The following is a 26,079-nucleotide window of genomic DNA, read 5'->3' on the forward strand; positions in this document are numbered from 1 at the left end:
GACACACTGTAGCTAAGGTCTCTTAATCGGCACTCTGATGCTTCAAGAAAAGGCACTCACAGTACACAGTGATACCACACAATAATAGTCGTGTTAAATGTATCTCATGTTAAAAAGAAACAAGCAACAAAGCTACTGATTCAGAGATATTCTTGTTTTGTAACATACACAGGAAACAAAGATTAAATCTGTTTCACTATTACAGAACTGGAAACTTTCTCTCCCTCAACCCTCTTGAGAAACAGTTCTCAACACATGGAAACGTGACAACGACGGTCCTAAATATTAGACTAAAATTCCATATAAAAGCAGTAATGCAAATGTTCCCATATTTGTCATAATCTTAGATTTCTGTTACACAAGTCCCTCTCTTAATGAAAAGCTAGATTAGTTTCATTTACCAGAACTGAGGTTTTGCTGGAAGCCTGCTCCTGTGCAATACGCCTCAATCACTTTAAGAATTTGTGCGTCTTCTTCCAGTGCTACAGTGCCTGTAAGCGTAAGCACATCAATAAAGCTTTGCACATCACATGACATGACAATAAAATTAAAGGGATGGAAAAAAAAAATCACGAGACTAATATTGAAATCGAAAACCAAAAGTCAACCAAAAATTTAAACATTCAGCTTTACATGGAATATCCTAAATAGAGCCCAAACCCAAAAGGGCATTAATGTGGGACATGTTGTCCAGGCAGTATGTATAACAAAAGACAAGCTAGGTAGATGTGAGGGAGAAGGTGCGGCAGACAAGTAGAGCAATTATAGCAGCGACAAGTCCTTGGAGAAAACGTGGAAAGCCTGAAGACCAGATGATAAGGTATGTAATGTTTTGGGATAGAGGCGATTTTCAGTTTGGTGAATTTTCCTTTAATATAGTGTCACTGTTTATGCAGAATCTTTACACACTTAGCGCAGCACTATGTGGGGAATAAAATACAAGTGAATGGACAGAGATTGGAGAAACTTAATGTAGGGCTTCCCGCACCAAGCAGCTTACAGACAGGTGGTCACAATTTAAAGCACATACCAACAAAAAACAATGTGCAAAGCAGTGGTCATAAACTATGTAGTGCTCTTTTTCAGTAACGTGTCCAAAAAATTGTATCGAATTACAGAATCAAACCCACCAGTACTGAGCCTAATTGTTGGACCCTGGCAAGAAACTTTTTGGGATTGTGTGTTTCAGCGATTACATATTGTTGACAAAAAAAAAGACATTCAGCAATGTCTGCCCAACTCTCCTGCCGATGAGCTCTTTCTTTGGACAGTCGGCTCTGTCCAAGACAACACACTGATGGCGAGAGTGAACTGAGCACTGGTGTTTACAGGCAAGATGTCAAAGGATCTACCAGACTGTCCATTTGCTGGCCATCCGGTAAGTCATCTTTTGGGACCAGAGTTTGGGTGGGGGTGATTGTAGTGCAGAATTTTACAGGGGGTGGCACAAATTGCTTTTACTGCTGCTGCGTTTAAACTGCTGACGCCAGATGACATGAGCATAGACAAAACTGCTCAGTAAAAGTTAGGTGTACAGTGCTAGAGTGTGTATATGAACAGTCGTTACATATAGGACAGCAGTTGTTGTTGCAAGACAATCCCATCGGGTTTAAATTTACACTTTAACTCACCACTACAAAAAATGCAACACGAAAATATATTTTAATAAACCTAATTCTGTGCATAAATCTGATTAATGTTTCTTTATTGCCATAAAAAGGCAGCCAGCAATGATTTATAACTGGAAACAATCAAAAGAGATAAATGGGATATGAAGCACTGAAATAAATTATTCTCACACAAAAGTAGACATCACGGTAAAAAGATATTTGCCTTTAATTAGAGAGGCCGATACCCAATCAGCCAGCATATAGGCCCAAATGCAGGACCTAGTTTCAGGTTATAGCCTTGTATTTAGCCCTAATGTATATGCTGGATATCTGCACCTCTAATTAATGGCAAGAAATATAGTTTTTACACTGTCGTGTCTTTTTGATTGTTTTAGGCCACACATTGGTAGGCTCAGACACTTTAATTCTGTTTTGTACCTTAAACTCCCAATCTTGAAGAAAGAAAACAGCAAACAAATGATAAGAACGGCAACATACTTTTCCTGAAAGAGTCCTCGTCAGATGCTTTCCTTTCTGGCTTTCTCTTGGGAAGAAATTTCTTTACTTGATTTTTTGGACTCTTGCTAGAATCCTGCAGGCAAGGTAGAGAGAGGTCACATACATATATTTTGTGTCCACATTAACAGTGTTACTCAGTTAGTGTAATGTAGCCAAGTGCTAACACAAGAAAGTGCAATCCTGTCAAATATCTGCTTCTGTAAACGCAGATGTTGCATCCCGAGCAACATAGGTGAACTTAATAATTTATTTGTTTCCAATCCCCCCTTCCGAGTATAGTAGAAAATAACAAAAAAAAGGGACTAGGACTATTTTTAATACAGTATAGTCCTAAGAAAACCACAGCCAAATTCAACACTGTTCAGGTGGCAGAAGCAAGGCTGTTGAGACAGTTGAGGGGCCAGGGTACTGAAGGAGGTGTGGCCAAATCTGTGAGGTGTAGCCACACACCTCTGTGCACTGTAAAGGGGGACATATGTACCCCTCAGCAGCTGTCCTGGGCCTTGGCTGTACCCCTCTGAGAGGCTCGTGCCCAGGTAAGTAGTACCCCCTACCTCTCAGTGCCCCTGTGAAGAAAAAAAAACATAAAGGGGTATTTGCCTTTAGACGACTTTCATTTATTAGACTTTGTATTTTTACAAATACACACATTTTCTTTGTAGCTTGTGACTTTCAGCCATGTATTTATATGATCAGGTAGAGGTGATGCCCTGGGGTCTTCTAGTTGCATGGATACAACTATATTCAATGAGCAATATAGAAGTCAGCCGTGAGAATTTAGGAGCCAGCAGTAACTTTTATCTTTTTGACATCAAAAACTTCCATAAACAACAGAATAAGGTTTCATGTCCTGGAATTTGCCCAGCAATGTACAGCAGCATAATCACACAAAGTAATACTGTAATCTTAAAGTGAAAAAAACATTTTCTGATAGCTGTCTTTGGCTGGATTTGTTGCACTATTTATCACCATTAGAGTTATTTATTACATTTATTTGATTTATAGATGGGCATTATTCAGATCTACATAAATATAAAGATTGTAAAATCACTAGCTTGTTACAGCTTGGGACAGTACTGACTGTAAGGAGTATATTTACAAAGCAGCGGGTTTGACCTCATAATATAAAGCTCACAAATATTAAGAGGCAGATAAGCCATAACAGCTGCCGGCCAAGCATTGACTACAGAAGTCAGATTCTACTCACGGCCTATGCAGGTTCAAACAAAATCTCCCTACCGTAAAATGCAAATAAATACGCTAATTGCATTCGCCACCGAGTTTAATGCAGGCTGGGCTTTACACTTAATATTAGTGCTACTTTAAATTTTGAGGTCAAACTTGCGGGTGTGGATTGAAAGATCTACAGTAAAAAAGGAAAGATAGACACCAGATGTTAGACAGTCAATAGGTCGACAGGGACGAAAGGTTGACAGGGACTAAAGGTCGACAGGTACAAATGGTCGACAGGGTCAAAAGGTCAACGTGAAAAAGGTAGACACAAAAATGGTCGACATCTCGTTTGTTTTCTAACCCCAATCTTCAACTTAACCCTCCCCTTGGTGCCTAACCCTAACCCTCCCTGCTGGTGCCTAACACTAACCGTCAGGGTAGGTGCCTGACCCTAACTGTCCCTTCTAGTGTCTAACCCTAACCCTCCGGTAAGTGCCTAACCTTAAATAATAATAAAAAAAATGTGTCGACCATTTTTGTGTCTACCTTTTTTATGTCGACCTTTTGACCCTGTTGACCATCGGTACCCGTCGACCTTTAGTGTGTCGACATATTGACTGTCTAAAATCTGGTGTCTGTCTAGACATTGTCTACCTTTTTACTGTAGATCTTTACACCGGATCCCCAAACTTGCAGAGAAGCAGAAGCTACAAAAATATACCCCTAAGTATGGGAAATACGTTTTACCACTTGTCCTGACGTTATATGGGTTAAATATTACGGTCTGTATATCTACTTCTACCACCAACATCTTGTTGTTGATGTCACAAGCTGGATGCTTTGAGTATGGTGCCTATATAACAGTTTTCTGTGGTTAAGTCTGTGCCACTGACTAAGCGATTCTTATTCCATAAGGGCTACAAATAAGGAAGGCTGAGCATTTCCAGGCAATCAACTTTATTTATAAGGTGCTAATTTGCATGGTTCCACATGTATTCACAGAAACTACACCCAAAGTGACTGACAGAAGGGGTTTGTCTGAAAAGTGGAAAACAGATCTGTTAGCATGCTGCCAGAGTGACTGAATAAGAGCAAGTTATCTGATGTACAAACAAAGCTTGACTAAATGCTAGTACATTAGCTGATGATGTATTTTATTCTAAGTACTAAGCCTTGGAGAGAGAGAAAGTGGATAGATCTAAAGTACCAACCAATCAGCTCCTAAAGTTGGGTATACACTGGATCGTCGGGCATTCGTTCAGACATCGGAACGAATGCCCGTGAACAGTGACTGTGTGTCCACACTGGACAACTTTAATGATCAACGAAACGATCACCGTTCCGTCATTCATTAACAATGCACTGGCCGCTAGCGATATCGCAAAGTTCGAAGTGCAGCACATCAAACCTGGTTAGCACATCAAACCATCGCTAGCGACCGCAAGCGTTCGCAAACATATGTACATACCGAGCGATATAGGCGATATGTCGTACGAAACAGCATATCGGCCAGACATCGCTCCAGTGTGTACACGGCTTAACTGTCACTTTACAGACTGTTTGATAAATGACAGGAGTTGACTGGTTGGTACTTTATCTCTCTATGGAGTCTATGTACTAAGCCAGGGGTTTTCAACCTTGGCCCTCCAGCTGCTGTGGAACTACACATCCCAGCATGCCTGCTACCTTTTTGATATAATAACATGCTAAAACTATGGCACTGCATGCTGGGATGTGTAGTTCCACAGCAGCTGGAGGGCCAAGGTTGAAGACCCCTGTACTAAGCCTTAGAGAGAGAAAGTGGACAGAGATAAAGTACCAACCAATCAGTTCCTGTCATTTTATAGGCAGTGCTTGAAAAATGACAGTTAGCTGATTGGTTGGTACTTTATCTCCATGGCTTAGTACATAAGGCCTCTACACACTAGACGATTTGTAATGATTTGCCCGATTCCGATGCATCAGAACAACAAATCTTTAAAATCGTCCAGTGTGTACGCACTATGTTGTGCGGTAGTCACTTATAGCTACTGTCCAATAACATATACATGCATTTTTTGTTTTGTTTTGGATAACAACATAATACTTGATTACCAAATACAAGTGCACACAATTCATGACAGACTATGCACGGACTGTATCCAAATTATTAGTAAGTGCATGTTATCTCTAGTAGCTATGAACTACAGAATGCAATGCAGATATAATTTGTTAATAGCTATTCTCCTAGGCATCTAGATTTGTAAATAAACAGTAAACCATAACATTATAAAGTAGTATCTTTATTGTTATAACAATCGCTACTGATAAATCATATTTATCAAAGAGTACTCTCTCTGTTATAACAACAGATAATACTAACTTAATGGTTGAAGAGTCCCTTCCAAGTTATGGAGCGTACACACGGTCAGATTTGTCAGACTTGTCAGATTTGTCAGATGAACGATTGAACGATTAAACGATCTGAACGATTTGAACGATTTGACCAAAGTTTTGAACGATTTGAACGATTTGAACGATTTTTGACTGCATTAAAATGAATGGAATCGTCCAAGTCTGACTGCAAACCCATCAGATGTCAGATATCGTTATCTGACAAACGGGAACGCGCATCGTTGATCGTCCATCGTTCAGGCATGTCAGATATGAACGATTTTTCTTCAGATATGAACGACTGAACGATTTTTAAATCGTTATCGTCCATATCTGAAGAAAAAATCTGATCGTGTGTATGCACCATTAGATTTATATGTGTAGAAATCACAATATATGGGCTTTCAAAATATCCATCAGATAGGAGTGATGATATGAATATAGATAATGCTGTAACTATACTATAATAGGATCTAGCTGACCGGCAGCAACATCACTAATTCTAAATATTCTTCACATCTTTCTCTTTACTTATTTTATATTTCGCCATATATCTGAATACACTATATTTATTTTGGAATTTACTAATAAAAGTTATATTTTAGAATTTTTCCAGGGGATACCAAATCAATAAATTTATACTGAGACCTATCAGTGCACTGGACCAGATAATCTTGTCTTTTTATTTTCGTTTATGCTCAATGTGTTTGTTTTCTTATTGAGGCCGATGTGTGTGTTTGTTTTCCTGTAGTGGCCAATGGGCTCGATTCAATTGAGCACTATGGTGAATAGCCCCAGCAGGGAGCTCCCGGAGCTATTAAATCCACTGCGCTGTTTGGTCCGACAGTTGTCGGAGAATGCCGTGTCTCGCAACTTAATTTGGATGTTTAGTCGAGAGAACCGGATTCTCAGACTAAAGTGACGGCTGTGAGGTTGCTAGCGCCACACTAAGCCGGAAAACAGCCTTGCGGCCGGCACTTTTGTCGTATTTTTCCTCGCACCCTCATGAGAAATCCTTTATTCGGACCAAACAGCGTACCGAATTGAATAGCTTTGAGAGGTCCCTCCTGGGGCTATTCAGCATCGCACTGAATTCAATCAAGCCCAATGTATTTGTTTTTTTCTGTGGGGGCCAAAGTTTTTTTTTCTTGTGCAATGTTTTTCGTCTGTGCATGCGACTGAGTTGCACGTACATGCGTCCCAATGGTGTATGTACACAGTTGCAGTACTGAGTCAGATGCACTCACCAAGTAGTGTAGTGTATTAGAAATGTGTTGAGCATTCATAGGAGGTTGGCTAATTAGACACGGATGTCTCTTAGTATGGGGTGTGTTACTGGAGTGACACGGGTGTTTTGCTAAAAGTGGTTGCGTACAGAGACATTGAACTACTCACATCGGAGGCCATACAGACGCAGGGGCGTATTTATAATGGGTGCAGGGCCCACACCGCACCCATATTATACTTACCTCTCTGGAGTCCCACGTCGGCGCTGTAGAAATGCCTGGGAAATGGCCGCCGCGACCATTTTCCCATAGATTTGTGCATGCGCAGTACAGGGAAAATGGCCACCTCGGCTATTTACCCGATGACCTGCACATGCGCTATAGACTCTGGGCACACTCTAGTGCATGCAGTACACTGCCGGCCGCCGGACTGAGACTAGGAGGCCTGTGATGGAGACTGCACACAGGCCCCCTCCTCTCTTGAAATGCCCCTGCACAGACAGATGATCTGCACCTAGCATAGGGCTAGTGAAAGTTTCAATGGTGCAGCCGTTGGTGGTGTCTAAAGACACACAAAGCATGACTGCAGCGTCTGTAAACACTGACAGTGAGCATCTCAGTCCTTACATATTTGAACGCACGGATGTATACCAGGGAAAGGCACTGTAGCTGGATTAGCATAAAGTTGCAGACGCAATTGCATCAAAAAAAGCAAGGAAGACCGCGACTGACTCTGACTCATAATCAGGCCCTATGGGGAGGAAGTATCCCGTCCCTCTTGACAGACTCCACCCCCATTAGGGCTGCTTCCATAAACTTCCCGGGCTGGTTTTCCATCTCAATCATGTGTTTCAGTATAATCAGAGCAGAACTTTAGTTTCCCCCCACACCCTCTCAGTTAAACAAACTGCTGTGGTCTTCCACTTAACAGATTCAAAGCAAGTAAGAATTCTGCAGTTAAAACTTGTACACTTTTCCTCCTACTACTCAAGTGCTGCTCCTCTCTCAGATCTCTGCACTTAACTGCCCATCAGGAACAGGTTCAAGTTCAAGGAGCCCATTTATGAACATGGCTCAAAAAGAGAGATTTTCTGCGGCTAGCAAAAAATCAAAACAAAAACACCATGTCAGATGAGTGATGCCCAGGTTCCGGTGATGCTGGCCAGTAACACTTTGCAGTATGTTTTACCAGCCAGGTGGGGTTCCTGTCTGCACAGTGAAGTCACATACAGGTATACACATTGCACAGAAAGCTGGTATAGTTTTTTTTTCTAAAAGGATAAAATACTTAAAATGTATCTATACAGCATTATTTTCCTACATCGCTCTTCCTGATCACCATCCTGAGATGTGATAGTGAATGAAGGGCAACTGCAGTATTTGCACGAACACTGTCCTTTTTAAATATGATGCCGTGGGGAAGCTATCACAGTACATGGTTATCATGGGTAATACTTGATAACCAATGTTATCACAAGTAGCCATTAACAAGTAGCTAAAAACCCTAAGACAGACAGAAAAGGAGAGTTATGGTAAAACTTACCCTTGTTAACTGTCTTTCTTCGAAGTCCATAGGTTCCCACAGGGAGACAATGGGGTGTAGGTGGTACTTGGAGGACTGGACACCAACAGCAGCGGTTTTCAACCAAGGATGCTCCGGTCCTTCCCCTATACCCCACCCACAGCCTGAGGGCAACTCAGTTTTGTTAACAAGCCCAAGGCAGGAGCAAGATAAGAGAGAAGGAAGACTGGTACACTGAAGAATCACACTCTCACACAGAGAAGGAAACAAGTGACCAAGAGAAGAAACCCATAGAAGCCAGGTGCGTCAGGGCGGGTGCCCTGTGGACCCTATGGACTTCGAAGAAAGAGACATAACAAGGGTAAGTTTTACCATAGGGGTCCACAGGGGAGACAATGGGGATGTCCCAAAGCAGTTGTTCAAGGGCGGGGGGACGCTCCTGAGCTGAGAGAACCCTGCGCCCGAAGGAAGAATCCTGAGGAGGCAAATGTATCAAAGGCATAAAACCTAAGAAAGGTGTGGACAGGTCACGTGGCCGCCTTGCATAGCTATTCAGCAGAGGCGCCACCCCGGGCTGCCCACGAGAGACCCTGTAGAACGAGTAGAATGAGCAGATACTGTAGCTGGCACAGGAAGGCCAGTCTGCATGTAAGGCCTGTGAAATTGTCAAGCAAAACCATCTGGCTAGAGTCTATTTGTAAGCTGGCCAACCCTTCTTATGGAATCCATATAAGATTAAGAGGGAGTCTGATTTCCTGATGGAACTAGTATGGTCCACGTAGATCTTCAGAGCACAGACCACATCCAAAGAAGCCTCACCTGCCAAGAGGTCTGGCGATTGAAAGGCAGAAACCACAATTTCTTTATTATTGTGGAGATTAGAAACCACCTTGGGAAGGAAGCCCGGGCGCGTTCTAAGAACAGCCCTGTCCTGATGAAAGATTAAAAAGGGGGAGCGACATGAATAGCGCCCCTAAATCCAATACCCTACGGGCAGATGCTATAGACAGAAGAAACAGAGTCTTCGCAGTGAGCCACTTAACATCCACTGATTCCAGGGGTTCGAATGGAGGTTCCTGAAGTGCGTTGAGAACCACTGACAAATCCCACGGCGCCAAAGGGAGCTTGTATACATAGAATGGTATACAATCGGGAACCGGCTGCCTTAATACCGGCAGCCGGCTTCTCGACTGTCATATCCCGGCGAGGTGTATGATGTAGACGCCTGACATCCCGATAGAAGGGATGCCGGGCGCCGCGAGCAGGCAGCCGCGCGGGGGGGATTAGGTTTTGGGCACCCGGGGGGGACTTAGGTTTAGGCACCACCCCGGGAGGGTTAGGGTTAGGCTAGGGGGAGGGAGGGTTAGGCACCCCAGGGGGGGACTTAGGGTTAGGCACCCCCCTGGGAGGGTTAGGCTAGGGGGAGGGAGGGATAGGCTAGGGGGAGGGATGGTTAGGGTTAGGCACCCCAGGGAGGGGACTTAGGGTTAGGCACCCCAGGGAGGGGACTTAGGGTTAGGCACCCCAGGGAGGGGACTTAGGGTTAGGCACCCCAGGGAGGGGACTTAGGGTTAGGCACCCCAGGGAGGGGACTTAGGGTTAGGCACCCCAGGGAGGGGACTTAGGGTTAGGCACCCCAGGGAGGGGACTTAGGGTTAGGAAGCGGGGAAGGTGGGGTTAGGCACTTAGAGGGGGGATTAGGGTTAGGCACCACTAAGGAGGGTTAGGTTAGTCTATATTTACCTTGGCGACGATCTGGATTTCCAGCGCTGTCGGGCTTCCGCTGCCGGGCTCTGCTTATCTGTCGGCCATGCGGCCGGCGGTATTTCATACCGATTCCCATAGAACACCTTGTAGAAAGGTGTGAACATGCAGTAGAGGAGCAATTTTGTTCTGGAACCAGGTGGACAGAGCAGAGACGTGCACTTTCAGAGATGCTAGTCGGAGTCCAAGATCCAATCCAGCCTGATGAAAGGCAAGTATTCTAGAAACTTTAACAACTTGAGGGTCAAAGCTTCTAGGTGCACACCACTGGAAATATGTATGTCATATCCGGTGATAAATTCTGTCCGAGGCCAGTTTACGTGCTCTGAGCATGGTCTGGACCACAAAGCTAGAAAATCCCTTAGCCCTTAGGAGGGATATCTCAAGAGCAAAGCAGTTAAAGACAGGTGGGCTGGGTCCGGATCTATACAGGGACCCTGAGACAACCTGTCTAAGCGTAGAGAAATGTCTATGTAGAGACTTTGAAGATCAGAGTACCAATGGCGTCTGGGCCAAGCCGGAGCTACCAACAGGACTGTTCCCCCTTCCTGTTTGAACTTCTGAAGAAACCGAGGAAGATGGGATATTGGAGGGAAGAGGTATGCCAAATGGAAGGTCCACCTCACAGATAATGCGTCCACGAAGGCCGCATTGGGGTCCCTTGTCCTGGCTCCATACACTAGAAGTCTGTGGTTGTGTCTTGAGGCCATGAGGTCCACAGCCGGTAGACCCCATTTGTCCAAAAGGAGCTGAGAGACTTCTGGATGTAGAGACCAGTCTCTTGCATACACGTCGTGACGGCTGAGGAAATCCGCTTCCCAATTGAGAATTCTCGGGATGAACAGCGCAGAGATGGCAGGGAGCTAATGTTCGGCCCAATTGAGAATGCGTGCCAATTCTAACATTACCACCCGATTGCGAAAACCTCCCTGCTGATTGAGGTAGGCCACCGCCATGGCATTGTCGGACTGTACTTGTACTGGCCTGCCCTGAAGAATGTCCTGAGCCAGAGTGAGGGCTCTCTAGATGGCTCGGAGCTCCAGGGTGTTGATTGGTAAGACCGCCTCGGCTGGAGTCCAATGGTCCTGGAAGGAGTGCTGGACGGTCACTGTGCCCCACTCGCGAAGGCTTGAGTCTGTGGTGAGGAGTGCCCAGTCCGGGATCCAAAAGGGGCGTCCCTTATCTAAGTGGAATGTCTGTAGCCACCAGGCTAGGGACAGGCGAACCTCCCGGGAGAGGCCCATCGTCTGGGACCTGAGCAGATGGGGCAGCCCATTCCACCTGGAGAGGATCAGGTGTTGGAGGGGCCTGGAGCGAAACGGAGCAAACTCCACTATGTCGAAGGTGGACACCATGGATCCCAGGGTCTGCATTGCAGAGTGAATTGACACTCGGTGACTGTGTAGTAGTCTGCGCACCTGGTGCTGTAATACAGAGATTTTGTTTGTTGTTAGGAAGATTCTCTGAACCTGAGTGTCCAGAAGGGCTCCCAGATGTACCATTCTTTGAGAGGGTGTCAAGGAAGACTTTTTCCAGTTGATCAGCCAACCGTGCATTTGTATAAAGGCAATGGTTACCTGTAGATGGTGGTGAAGAATTTCTGGGGAGCTGGCCAACAGCAAGAGATCGTCTAAGTATAGGAGCAGTCTGATCCCTTGACGACGCAGATAGGCCGCCATAACTGCCATGATCTTGGTAAAGACCCGAGGAGCCACTGAAAGGCCAAAAGGCAGAGCCTGAAATTGGAAATGTTGCTGTAGTATAGCAAACCGGAGATATTGTTGATGAGAAGGCGCTATAAGTACATGTAGGTAAGAGTTCTGAATTTCAGAGACACCATAAAAGTCCCCAGGCTCCATAGCCAGGATAATAGAGCCCTCTGCACATATATACGAAACCTGGGCACCCTGATAAACTTGCTCAGAGACATGAGGTTGCGGATTGGCCGATGAGACCCGTTGGGCATCGGAACTAAGAAAAGGGTAAATAGCCCTTCCCTTGCTGTGAGGAGGGGACCGGAAATATTACTTGTGAGAGCAGTAAGGACTGAATGGCCTTTTGGAGCAGCAAGGTTTTGCTTGGGTCCAATAGAGGTCCTGTGCAAAAGAACTGCTGGGGGAGGGGTCGCCTCAGAAAGGATAGGGCATATCTGTGGGAGACCACTTCTCTTACCCAGGCATCTGATGTAGCCTGCCCCAACAGGCTGAAGGCTTGTCCTCAGATCTGGTAGATGGACGCCTAGTAACCCAGGTCTGTTTGGTCCTAGGCTTGGAGGCCTTAGTTGATGCCTGATGCCTTGGAAAGGACTGACCTTTTGCTTTTCCTTGAGGATGAAAGGACCGAAAAGATGACATCCGAGGCTTCACATTATATGCAGAGGGCAGAACGCCGTCTTGAAAGCTACCAAGGTAGTCGCAACTTTATCAAATTCTGGGCCAAACAGGATCTCCCCAGAAGAAAGCAGAGACTTCAAAGACTTTTTAGAGTCCGAATCTGTTTTCCATGAGTGAAGCCAAACAATATGGAAGGCCACTACAGAAGTGGCAGATGCCTTGGAGACTAGGAGAGCCGTATCCATAGCGGCTTCACCTAAATAGAAGGCTGCATCTCTAATGTGAGATATGTAGGACAGCTGTTCCCTCGAAGCATCAGAGGGAAATGTCTCTTCTAGGGCCTCTGCCCAACTCTCAATGGCTTTTGTCACTCAGGCCGTAGCCCTAGCAGGATGAGTAATAGCTCCTGTAAGAGAGTATATAGATTTTAGACAAGCTTCCATCCTTCTATCTGTAGTCTTCTCAAGGAGGTTGCAGCATGGATAGTTAAGGTAGCATTGTTGACCAGTCGTGTCACGTGGGAATGCACTGCTGGGGGAACTTCCCATTTAGTGGAACCAGTAACGGGAAGAGGATAAAAGGAACTTAAACGTTTAGGCAGCTGAAATCTTTTACTGGGCATATTCCATGTCTCACTCAAATGATCAGATAGCTGATCAGAGTGAGGAAACTCTGGTAAAACTACCTTTGGTCTTTTAAAGAGTGGCTGTTTTGCTTTAGGAGCGGGTTCTATTTGAAGAATATATTTTACAGCTCTCACAAGTGCAGGCGTAATCAATTTAGAGGGAGGTTCCTCATCTTCAGAGGGGGAGTCAGAGTGAGAGGTCTTTGTCTTCTGCCTCCCCAGATGATAATTCAGAATCTGATAGCTGGGTGGACTGAGAAGATAACACAGCACGCTTAGTAGGTTTACTAGGTAAGGGTCTTTGCAGCATTTGTTGAAAGGCTGTAGAGGTATTCGCCAGACTCTGCACGGAGGTAGAAAGTATGTCTACCCATGGGGGAGGCAAAGGATTTGCAGGGAGTCCCTGCTGTGGCCATCCCATAGGGGGAGCTACCACAGGGACTACTAGGTGGTCTGCAATTTTTGCCAGCACCTGTGAAAAAGTAACCCAGGCCAGGTCCTGAGGAGAGGTCAGTATAAGAAGATGCACAAAGACCACCCTGAATGAGGTGCTCTGAAGCTAAGCCTGCTGAGCAGGAATTACAAGACATCAGAGTGGGAGCAGCAGGCTGCTTGTTCTTGCCTCTGCCAGACATAGCTGCAAGAATAATGTAACACACAATCTGACACAGTGCAGTGTGCAACCCAGATGTATGTGCAATATGGCACAGTGTAGTGCGCAACAGCGATATACAGTGTTTGATAGCCCTCACGAATATAGGGAGATGTGAGGTACAATGAACCCTCTTATACCTTAGTATGCCAGGGTTATATTCGAATGAGGGGAAAGGTATAAGCTGACAGTAATAGTAAAACAGACAGCAGCGCTAGCACAAGTCACATACAAATGCAGAATATACAATATAACTGCAGTGGGCACTAAAACCAACTACACAGACCGCAGTGACTGGAGGATAAAGCGCTGTATAAAGCTGGCCCGTGGGAGAAGTATACAAGGAGACTGGACCCAGCGTTCCCAGAGACCTGATTGCAGAAAATGGCTGCCGTGAGTCTCAGAGGGAGCGGAGGGTGAGGAAGGAGCAGCAAAACCGCAGTGGAATGGCTCCCTGAGCTTGGGGGACGGGCCGCAGGGAAAGCGCCTTCTCCAATATGCTGACATTAACCACCGGGTCCCCTGGCTTTAATTGTGCTCTGCACCAGTAATGCCCTGGTGGTCTAGTGGAGTCCCGGACGAACCTGTTTCCACATCAGTGTCTCCGGTCTGTCTCCTGAGACCGGAGGCAAGACTGCATATAGACGCAGGTCCCTGCCAGCGGGGATCTGCTATACCTGTCCTCTTAAGTCCCAGCTGCAGTCTGAGGTCCGGGGAGCCTTGCTAGCTAGGTCCCCCCTTGGAGCCCGCCGGGAGTACCTAGCCGAGGGCTGGTGTCGCGGAGGGGTGATGGCGCAGCAGTGCAGACGTCCAAAGGACTGTCTCGTGCTGCTGCTCAGTAGTAAAATAAATGAAAATAAAATTAAATCATAATAATAAGCTTGGGCTGCTTAATAGCAGCCCCACTGTTAAAACAGTGGCCCAGCTCCTGCCGGACACTAATGAAACGGACTTGCCCCTCAGGCTGTGGAGGCGGGGTATAGAGGGAATGACCAAAGCATCCTAGATATGAAAGACTCTGCTGTTGGTGTACGGTCCTCCAAGTCCCACCTACACCCCATTGTCTCCCCTGTGGAGCCCTATGGACCCTGAAGAATTTTTACTGAAGTAATTGCTTTTCGAAGGTTTATTAAATAGGCCACTAAAACTCTTATTTTACTCTATAAAGCCCTGAGCAGTGTTTCAGCTCCTTCCATTTCCCATAAAATCAATCCATCCAGGTTATAGCGAACCGACAACCCGGCCGGGTGTGGTATAACAGATCGACAGCAGTTGTCATGCAATATGTCGACAGGGGCAAAAGGTCGACTGACTGAGGGTTACAAGGTCAACAGGTTCAAATAGTCGACACATATGGTCAACGTTTTTTTTTTTTTGTTTGTTTTTTAATTTAACCCTAACTCTCTCCCTGCTGCCTAACCTTAACCCTCCCCCTGGTGCCTAAACCTAACCCTCCCCCTAGTGCCTAAACCTAACCCTCCCCCTAGTGTCTAAACCTAACTGTTCTCTCCAGCAGCCTAATCCTCCCCCAAGTGCCTAACCCTAAAAATGCTGAAAAAAAACATAAAAACCTGTGTCAACCATTTGAACCTGTCGACCTTTTAATCCGGTCAACCTTTTGCACTGTTGACCATTTGGGGTCAACCATTTTACTGTCAATTGTCTATCTGGATACAGATCTGACCTTTGTTTACAAAGCGGCTTCCCTCCTCTCACTTTTGAGTTGTCTTTTAAAGACATCAATATTGTGTAAATGTTAAAACAAGTCATTAAAATAGCAATACCTACATACATTGCATAGATAGCCTTACTTGTAATGAATTGTCAATTTAAGAGATTTGCAACTTTCTGATTCATTTATTGGTTAGTTATTTCTTTTAGAAATACATTGTTTTAGGTCAGCTGAATATTTCTGTGAAAAAGTTTTTATTTAAGAAGAGTTGTTTTTCATTTGCATTGACCTTGGATACAATACTCAACCACTCTATGGACGCCATTATTCCTAATGTATAGAGTCTTCAAGGGTAATAACAACAAGCAATTCTCTCTGTGTAAAATACTGTAAAAACATTGCCAAAAATTCGGGTAAAAAGAAATGACGTCATTCAAGAGGTAACGTATGTAAGTAGGAGGAAAAGCGGTTATCTATACAGTATCCCTAAGAAGAATTGTACAACCCTGTTGTATCATACTAAGACTGTTTGTAAATCAAATGAATTGCGGTTTGCCTTCTCTTGTGGGGCTGAATATAGACTTCAGCGAGAACTATGTTTGTTTAATCAATCATAGAGTATCCTCAGAGAACACCAGGCTGCTGTGCTTTCATGGAAACCTGACTATTATTATATTGGTTAAATGGTGTAACATTGGACATTCAGTTGCTGAAGGACATCATGGTTCAAAACATTTAAATTCCATCAAAATACAGGGACATTTTATTCCGCTTACATAAAGTTGGATATGACTGATACAAACTAGATTTCACATTGCAATGCATTCAGGATATTTTTGCTTTTGCACTTAAGATTAAAGATAAAGTGCCCTTCCATATAATAAATAAATAAAAAATTATTGCAAAGAACTATCTCACAGCATTTTAATAAAGCAATACAATTTCACACACTGCCTTGTAAGTGACAAAAAGCAGTGTTAATGCAACATAATGCACACAAAAAAAGCAAAAAAATAAATAAAACTTCTTTTAGAAGCCTGCAGAAACAGCAAACAGCACAGTCAAATGTGTAAGCTTTTCTATAAAAAAATATCCAGGAGATGCTGACAAACCCAAAGTGCCCATATCTACTTCAAGTGGATCAGTGACAGAGTGGAGGCTGCTGTGTGCAGAACCAATAGTCATCCTTTATATTTGCCTTTTGCCTTAGTGATAACACAGGTTATAAGAGAGAGCCCTTTCACACCTAGGGGTCGATGTACTAACATTTGGAGAGAGATAAAGTGCCAACCAATCAGCTTCTGTCATTTTTCAAACACGGCCTGTAAACTGTTAGGAGATGATTGGCTGGTACTCTATATCTCTTCAAGGCTTCGTACATCTCCCCCTTAATCACAAATATTTTTTTTTTTTATATGTGTGGGATGAATGTGTGAATGAGTTTATGGCATATTTAAAGAAATATGCACCGTTATTTAATCAGGCACTGTAATCCCAATATCCTACTTCAAAAAGCCATATTAGATTGTTAGGGGTAAATTTACTAAGCTCGAATGACATTGAATGTGGCAAAATCGTCCGTTAACTGCATATTCGTAATTTACTTATCGCAAAAAAATCGTTTGACTTTCTACATTCGATGTCTAAAAGTTGGTCGTGAAACACCTGAAAATCAGATAACATGTTTTCGAACAAATAGACCATCGATTCAACTCGGCAGTCTTTTGAAATAGACATCAAGAGGACCTGAAAATTTACTAAGGATTCGTATTTGTTATAACGGCCGATATATAGTGCAAATCGGCCGCAAAAGACGCCAAAATGACCTAAAATAGAAATCTCAAATAGAACACCTCTTTCAATTCGAGTTTCACATCTCAACATACTTAACCATCACTGACAACTCAATTCTGTGAGTTGTCCGTTACCTTTGCGGTTCTCACCATTGACTTTAATGGAGGGCACCGCTCATTGGCTGAGAGGCGGAAGGCTCGCCTCTCAGCCGATGAGCACTCAGGACCAGGATTTCTATAGTGAAATCCCGCCACTGAGCCGTCATTTGGGAAGTACGGTCCTTAGAGGACAGTACTAATGTCCGCAAATTTTCGGTTTGTTGTTTTGCCAAGCCCGATGGATGCCTACTTTGGAACGAAGAGAACGTGATACACGCATAGGGAGAGGTAAGTATGGATTTTATTTTTACAGGTACCTTTGGATTACTACTGAAGAGACCGCGAAATGGCTTCAGGGATACATAGGCGAGTATGTGAGATAGTGAGTGTGCATGTATGTTTTAATAAACTTTTACTTTCACGGTGTGTGTGTTCTGTGTGGTATGGGGTAATGCTTTGGCCGGGGTACCCGGTGAGAGGGTTCCCCTGGCTGTGGCATTACCCCCCTACTAGAAAAAGTTTGGTGCTGGTTATGGAAATTACAGGGGACTTTTTGTCCCCTGTATTTCCAGAACCAGGACCGGATCAGAGCCCAGTGCTGGTTGCACTAAATACAGGGGACTCCTATGTCATTTGTCCCCTGTATTTTGGCAAGCAGGGCTAGTTCGGAATAGCCTGGTGCTGGTTATGCTTAATACAGGGGACCCCTACATCGTTTGTCCCCTGTATTTAGCACAGCCAGTACTGGGTCTCCAAAGTCCGGTGCTGGTTGTTCTTTTGGGGAGGGGGCCACACATTTTTCTTTTTTGCACAGATTTTCATGTTTTGAAACACAGAAGCACAGACGGATCTCACTGATTCGTCTGTACATCTGTGTTTATTTTTTTACACACGGATGCATGTGTCACGGATCTCCCTGCTCTGTCTGTGCATCTGTTTGTTCGAGTTAGTCAAAGTCGAACGCTAAATCCAAATGATATCGAATGATTACACCATCAAACAACATGAATGACAGCAACTCGGCAGTTTAGTAAATTCAGTAACCTGTTTGAAAAATGAAACACATGAATACGGACGATGTCAACCGAGATTGAGCTTGGATGAGATCGAATAGAAATAGTCAGCTTAGTAAATTTACCCCTTAGATATAAATCACCCATTAATAACTGTGTATTTTAAAAATGCATGTGTGAAAGGGTTCTATTATTGAAAGTGGGCAGGTGATCAGTTCTCTTCACAAATAAAAATAGCTCTTGTGCAGGGGTCCCAAAAAATACTTCTCTGTAAATGGTTTGCATGTGAATGTAGATCTTGATTGTCAATAGATGTGCAAAACCTGCTATAAATGTGGAACCTCCTTTTTAGAGATATGAACACTTTGTATAAATTGCACTGTTGTATTTGATTTGTATCAATGCTCATATACAGTGCCTTGCAAAAGTATTCATCCCCTTTGCAATTTTCATGTTTTGTTGCCTCACAACCTGGAATAAAAATGGATTGTTTGAAGGTGTGCATCATTTAATGCACAGAACATGCCTACAACTGTGAAGTTGTGTTTTTTTTTTAATATTGTGAATCAAACAACATTTAGGAGAACACAACAGAAAACTTCAGCATGCATAACTATTCACCCCCCTAAAGTCAGTACTTTGTCGAGCCACCTTTTGCGGCAATTACAGCTGCAAGTCGCTTTGGATAAGTCTCTATGAGCTTGCCACATCTTGCATCTGGGATTTTTGCCCATTCCTCGATTCAAAACTGCTCCAGCTCCTTCGTGTTGGATTGTTTCCGCTTGTGAACAGCAATCTTCAAGTCTGACCACAGATTCTCAATTGGATTGAGATCTGGGTTTTGACTAGGCAATTCCAACACATTTAAATGTTTACCCTTAAACCACTCGAATGTTGCTTTAGCAGTATGCTTCGGGTCATTGTCCTGCTGGAAGGTGAACCTCCGTCCCAGTCTCAAATCAGAGGCAGAGTGAAACAGGTTTTGCTCAAGAATATCCCTGTATTTAGCACAATCTATCTTTCCCTTGACTCAAATCAGTTTCCCAGTCCCTGCTGCTGAAAAACATCCCCACAGCATGATGCTGCCACCACCATGTTTCATTGTGTGGATGGTGTTCATGGGGTTATGGGATGTGTCGGGTTTGCGCCAGACATAACGTTTTCCTTGGTGGCTGAAATGTTCAATTTTAGTCTCATCTGACCAGAGCACCTTCCTCCATACATTTGGGGAGTCGCCCACATGCCTTTTGGCAAACTCAAATCGTGTCTTCTTATTTTTATCACTAAGTAATGGCTTTTTTGCTGGCCACTCTTCCATAAAGCCCAGCTCTATAGAGTGTACGGCTTGTTGTGGTCACATGCACAGATACACCAGTCTCTGCTGTGGAACTCTGCAGCTCCTTCATGGTTACCTTTTGGTCTCTGTGCTGCCTCTCTGATTAATGCCCTCCTTGCCCAGTCTGTGAGTTATGGTGGGCAGCCCTCTCTTGGCAGGTTTGTTGTGGTACCATGTTCTTTCCATTTGATGATGATGGATTTGATGGTGCTCTGGGGGTTCATCAAAGATTTGGATATTATTTTTATAACCCAACCCAGAATTGTACTTCTCAACAACTTTGTCCCTGGCTTGTTTGGAGAGCTCCTTGGTCTTCATGGTGTGATGCCTCTTGCTTAGTGGTGTTGCAGCCTCTGGGGCCTTTCAGAAAAGATGTGTTTATACTGACAGATCATGTGACACTTAGCTTTCACACAGGTGGACTTCATTTCACTAATTATGTGACTTCTGAGGGTAATTGGTTGCACCAGAACCTTTGAGGGGCTTCATAGCAAAGGGGGTGATTACATATGCACATGCCAATTTTCTGAATTTTATTTATAAAGATTCTTTTTTATATATATTTTTCTCATTTCACTTCACCAAATTAGACTATTTTGTGCAGATCCATCGCATAAAAAAAAAAAAAAAATACAGGTTGTAATGTAACAAAAAATGTAAAAAGCCAAGGAGGGGGTGAATACTTTTGCAAGGCACTGTAGTACACTGTGCTTATGAAACATTTTACCCTTATACAGTATAAAGCAGTCAAATCTTTATATAGGAGGACAGGCTAAGGTTTTTTTTTTAGGACTTCTGCAACAAATATTTGTACCCATGCACTTCAGCACATTTTAGATTTTTTTGCTTAAGACCTTTTTATTTGATCAAGTTCAACTGGTATAATATACATTATATTCATTATATTTAATATGCTAGAACTCTTTTTTGTTTTATCTTAAACCTTTATACTAATTTTGGGACCTCGCTGTGATTGGCAGATATTAGACAGACACAAGCAAGACAACATAGGCGTGGGGAGTAAGCTTGCTTATTGCAGCGTAACAATTGGTCTACCCTTACCTTTAAGATATAAGACATCCTCTATAATAAATATGTAGAAAAAGAAAAAAAATATATGTAAGAGAGAGCAGATGAAAAGGAGTTTATTTTGAGGCATTACTTAACCACTCATTCCACGAAAAGTATGCAATATTATTAAGAAACAGCTCTTCTGTATGCCCCGTGGTGTGAAATTTAACATGACACATAACTGCCTTTGTGTGCTGCCAGTTTGCAAAGTCATCTGTGTAATTCTGAATAATTAAACTATGAAAAATGACTTAGCAATTTTTATCACTAAATGCAAAGAAAACCCCAAAAACAATATAGGCAGATAGCTCAGAACCTGCTATTAGTATTAATGCATTGCCAATTTGTATTTATATGTGCTGCTGTTACGATATGTGAGAGCTTTAAATTTGCAACAACTGAAGTGTAAGAGATGATCTCTCAGAAGCTCAGTAACTAAAAGTATCTAACTGCTAATAATATAACCATATCATTGTAAATAAATGCAGTATAATTAAAATACTTAAAATTTTTGGCCACTGTTGGAGAAATCTGCTTTCAGTATTGTTTCCCCATGTAAAGTCCACCATGACCACAGCTGGTATTTGCATGAAACAATGTAATGGTACTCACTGCAGCCCACAGTGCCTCCCTTTTTTCCTGTCCTATTCAAAACCACAGAATAAAACCTTGTCTGAAGTTAACAGGCCCCTTTTATTACCATTGGTGGGGCCAGTACAGACAGATGTGTCCTTACGCTTCTAGCCTCAATACGCCATGCAGCACGATATGCCTGGCATAAGTGAGTCGCCAGGTCAATGTTTTTTTTATTACCATTGGTGGGGCCAGTACAGACAGATGTGTCCTTACTCTTCTAGCCTCAATACGCCATGCAGCACGATATGCCTGGCATAAGTGAGTCGCCAGGTCTCGTGCAACTTTGCTAGCGCCGAGTGTCTTTTTATGCTGAAAATGTGTGTAAGTCGCAATGCGACGTGAATAGGACACACCAGGAGACTGTGCTGATCAATGCGATATGTGACGATTTTATATCTGTGTGCGACTGACACCGTCAATGGAACTTGGTATGGAAGAAAGCTATGGCCGCTGTATCATAGCACTTCGTATGCTGATTCAGAGAGGCAGTCGCACCCAGAAATACAAGTATCACATATCAAGTTAATCAGCACAGTTCCCTGGTGCGTCCTAGTTGCATCGGGTTGCGACAAACTGATTTTCTGCAAAAAACACACCCGGTGCTAGCAGTGTCTCATAGGACCAGTCGCGTTGAGGGGAGCTGTATGGCAGGACTGCAGCAAAAACGAGTGGGGGCACATCTGTATATAAACTGATGTGTTGGTCAAATGAGGACACTCCGTTTATAAAAGGCCTACCACACTAGTCTCTGAAATATGCTGTGCATTTGGAACATTACTCGCGCACAGTGAAGCAGACACTGTTGTACGAGTAATTCAGAAAAGGTAGCGAGTGCGACATTTAATAAAAAAAAATAAATAAAAAAAAAATCACACTTTGCAAGACAAGCAAGTCATAAAAATGAATGCTAAATATTTCAGGAACCTGGAAGTACCAGTAAAAGCAGATAATGTCCCATTAGTGCTGACTGACAGAGGGCACAATGCTTGCTTCAATATAAGTGTATTTATTTGTGGCTACGTGAGCTTGAATAGAGTGCTGGAGTGACACTTTACCCAATGAGACATAGCTGGCTAGTCACTGTCACTGTAGACCACACACAAAGGAAAAGGCTTTGCGCATGGTTTGTCATATGAGGTGCCCCGTAATTATCTACTGGACAAATACTTGCACTTCAAGTCTGCATGCTGTAGTTTGACAGGAAGTCTGGCACTTTGCATAAATTGAAATGTGTGATGTTGTCAGTTACTATACAAGAAGACACACTAAGCAAACATATAGGCACACCTCTGCTGACCTTGAAACATTTCTAGTCAAACATTGCCAGCAACATATGCAGTAATAAATATCATTAAGAATGAATGACAAATAAAAAGCAATGTTTTCAGATGGGCCCATTGATATGGTTTACTAGATGACGTTCATTTAGAGTATAAATCTATATGGATTATTCCAATACCAAAATCATCTTCCTTTTATGCTAACACAAATGCACTATATCCTAGGCAGTGACGTGCACTGTACTACTGTGCAATGCTATAAAAATGTGGACTTGTTTCCTCCCTTTATGTTACCACTCAAAGGTTATTTTCATGGAGTCTGTGACTGTGCAAATAAAGTCTCTGACCATTCTGTCATCCAATGAGAAGCACCAGTGTCAGTGGAAGCAGCCAATAAACACTGCATGTCTTTAAAGGTTGTTTCTTACTGGCCAATCACAACTTTATGAAACATTTATATAAAAAAAAAGCCCTTAATATATCCAGTTTTCTGAATGGGACTGAAGCAGTTGCTAAAAACTAAACATGTAGTTAATATGGTTGATTTAACCATTTTGCCATTACATAAAAGAGCTTGTGTGTCATAGATTTACTTTGTGATTTGTTCAATCACATAAAAACTGTGACATGAATATACTAAAACTGGCAATGCCGTAATCCTAAACAGTGTTCCACTGTCCTGAAAGTTTACAGTATGGAATAGATTATGCAAGATGTGAAACTTGCTGTCATTATTATACAGTACCAAGGTGGTTCCCTTTAATTTAAATCTTTATTTCAGTTGGGAATTAAATCTGTTCATAATCATGCTGTTTAGTAAGAGTAAGATTTGCTAGATAAAGTTATTTGGGGGCGTAGAACAGTGACACCATAAATAATATACTGTACCTAGATTACATAGTAATGTCAGAGGTTGCACGCCTGCTTACCTCTTTGTAGCCAAGTGCAGCTGAGGGCCTGAGTGGAGGAGCCGGTCGCAGACAACTCAGAGTCCAGGTTTTGAAGATTTTGGCAGGTTCTAGGGGTCCATGGGGGACGGCCGAATAGGAGTGATGAGATGGAACAGGATTTTTCCTGTCTGTGAACTGACAGATGAAACAATTTTTTTTATTTTGGTGCATGTACAGATATGTATTAATCCACAATTTTGCAATCTGGATGGTCAAACTGCAAAAAGCTTCAGTCACTGATAGGTCAGGTTGTATAACCAGACTGCACTGGAATCCACAATTTGGCTGATCAAAATTATATTCGTGTCCAACATTAGACATCTTCTGATGAATGCTCCGGTTAGCTAACACATATGGCATGCAGCAAATCATTTCTGTCTGTGTAATGACTAAGATGATACATAACCTATAAGGAGTTATGGTAAAACTTACCCTTGTTAACTCTCTTTCTTCAAATTCCATAGGGTCCAAAGGGGAGACAATGGGGTGTAGGTGGGACCTGGAGGACTGGACACCAAGAGCAAAGCTTTTCAATCCCAGGATGCACCAGTACTTCCCCCTATACCCGCCCACAGCCTGAGGACAACTCAGTTTTGTTAACAAGCCCAAGGCAGGAGCAGGATAGGAGAAAAGGAAGACTGGTACACTGAAGAATCATGCTCTCACACAGAGAAGGAAACAAGTGACCAAGAGAAAAAACCCATAGAACCCAGGTGCATCAGGGCAGGTGTCCTGTGGACCCTATGGACTTCGAAGAAAGAGAGTTAACAAGGATAAGTTTTACCATAACTCTCCTTTTCTTCTTCAGGGTCCATAGAGCTCCACAGGGGAGACAATGGGGATGTCCCAAAGCAGTTGTTCAAGGACGGGGACACTCCTGAGCTGAGAGGAGAACCCTATGCTCGAAGGAAGAATCCTGAGAGGCAAATGTATCAAAGGCATACAACCTAAGAAAGGTGTGAACAGAAGACCACATGGCCACCTTGTATAGCTGTTCAGCAGAGGCGCCACACCAGGCTGCCCACGAAGGACCCACAGAGCGGGTAGATACACGAAGGCCGCGTTGGGGTCTCTTGTCCTGGCTCCAGACATTGTAAGATTGTGGTTGTGTCTTGAGGCCATGAGATCCACAGCCGGTAGACCCCATTTGTCCACTAGGAGCTGAAAGACTTCTGGATGTAGAGACCACTCTCCTGCATGCACGTCGTGACGGCTGTGGAAATCCGCTTCCCAACTGAGAGTTCCTGGGATGAATACCGCAGATATTGCGTTCGGTCCATGTGAGAATATGGGATCCTTCTGCCATTGCTGTCCAACTTCGATTGCCTCCTTGGTGATTGAGGTAGACCACTGCCATGGCGTTGTCGGACTGTACCTGTACTGGCCTGCCCTGAAGAGTATCCTGAGCCAGAGTAAGAGCTCTGTAAATGGCTTGAAGTTCCAGGACATTGACTGGTAAAACTGCCTCGACTGGAGTCCAGCGGCCCTGGAAGGAGTGCTGGCCAGTCACTACGCCCCACCCTCGGAGGCTTGCGTCCGTGGTGAGGAGAGCCCAGTCTGGGACCCAAAAGGGGCGACCCTTGTCTAAATGGGGTAAAATATGCCCTGTGCCAGTGATATATATGCCCTGGTGGTCTAGTCGAGTTCTGGGCGAACCAGTGTCCACATCAGCGCCTCCGGTCTGTCTCCTGAGACCAGAGGAAAGACTGCGCAAAGACGCAAGTCCGCGCAAGCGGGGATCCGCCTTAACTGTCCCCTGGATTCCCGGGCTGAAGTCTGGGGAGCCTGCTAGCTAGTCCCCCCTTAGAGCCCCGCCAGGAGTACCTAGCAGAGGGCTGGTGTCACTGCACCGCGGAGGGGTGTTTGAGTAGCAGTGCAGACGTCCAAAGGACTGTCTCATGCTGCTGCTCAGTAGTAAAATAACTAGACGGAAAATAAATAAAAAAAAATAAGCAGTCCCACGGTATATTTGTGATGGGTTGGGTATGATTTACCGACGTGTAGAATGCCGGCTGCCAATACACTGACAGCGGAATCCCGATGGCTACTATACTGACAGGGGAACGGCTACAATACTGTCCTATTTACCCTTAACGCTCATTTCCTGCACCCTAACACTAACCCTCCCTACCCCGCACCCTAACACTCCCGTTATGTGCCTAACCCTCCCCCCTTAGTGCCTAACCATCCCCTCTTAGTGCCTAAAACGAAACTCCCCCCGGGGGTGCCTAGCCCTAACCCCCCCCGTCTGGAGTCTAACCCTAAACTCCCCCCTCCTGCAGCCTGAGCCTGGTCTCCTCGGGGCACCGAAACCTAAACCTCCCTCCCCCATCCCCTCCCCGCAGCTAATAGCCCTGCTGTACTTCAGGATTCCGGCGTCGACATCTCCAGCCATTTTGGGATTCCGTTGCCGGTCTTCCCATGCTGGTCGG

The 26,079-nt window shown here is 44.0% G+C and overlaps 1 protein-coding gene across 3 annotated transcripts in view; it reads right to left on the reverse strand.

Annotated features, from left to right (window-relative positions):
* Window positions 1-26,079, reverse strand: part of ARHGEF6 (Rac/Cdc42 guanine nucleotide exchange factor 6) — a 133,303-nt gene that overhangs the window by 8,019 nt on the left and 99,205 nt on the right. For 2 of the 3 annotated variants that reach the window (XM_088465775.1, XM_088465778.1), the window contains exons 16-19: window positions 23,627-23,782; window positions 20,773-20,793; window positions 2,109-2,202; window positions 402-491 (exon numbers count right to left, since the gene is read on the reverse strand). In XM_088465775.1, the coding sequence (XP_088321901.1) occupies window positions 402-491; window positions 2,109-2,202; window positions 20,773-20,793; window positions 23,627-23,782 (361 nt within the window). The remainder of the gene's footprint in view (window positions 1-401; window positions 492-2,108; window positions 2,203-20,772; window positions 20,794-23,626; window positions 23,783-26,079) is intronic. The other variant, XM_088465777.1, reaches the window with a different exon arrangement.

Source organism: Taudactylus pleione, unplaced genomic scaffold, assembly GCF_031769625.1.
Source record: "Taudactylus pleione unplaced genomic scaffold, aTauple2 ptg000064l, whole genome shotgun sequence".
Taxonomy (NCBI): domain Eukaryota; kingdom Metazoa; phylum Chordata; class Amphibia; order Anura; family Myobatrachidae; genus Taudactylus; species Taudactylus pleione.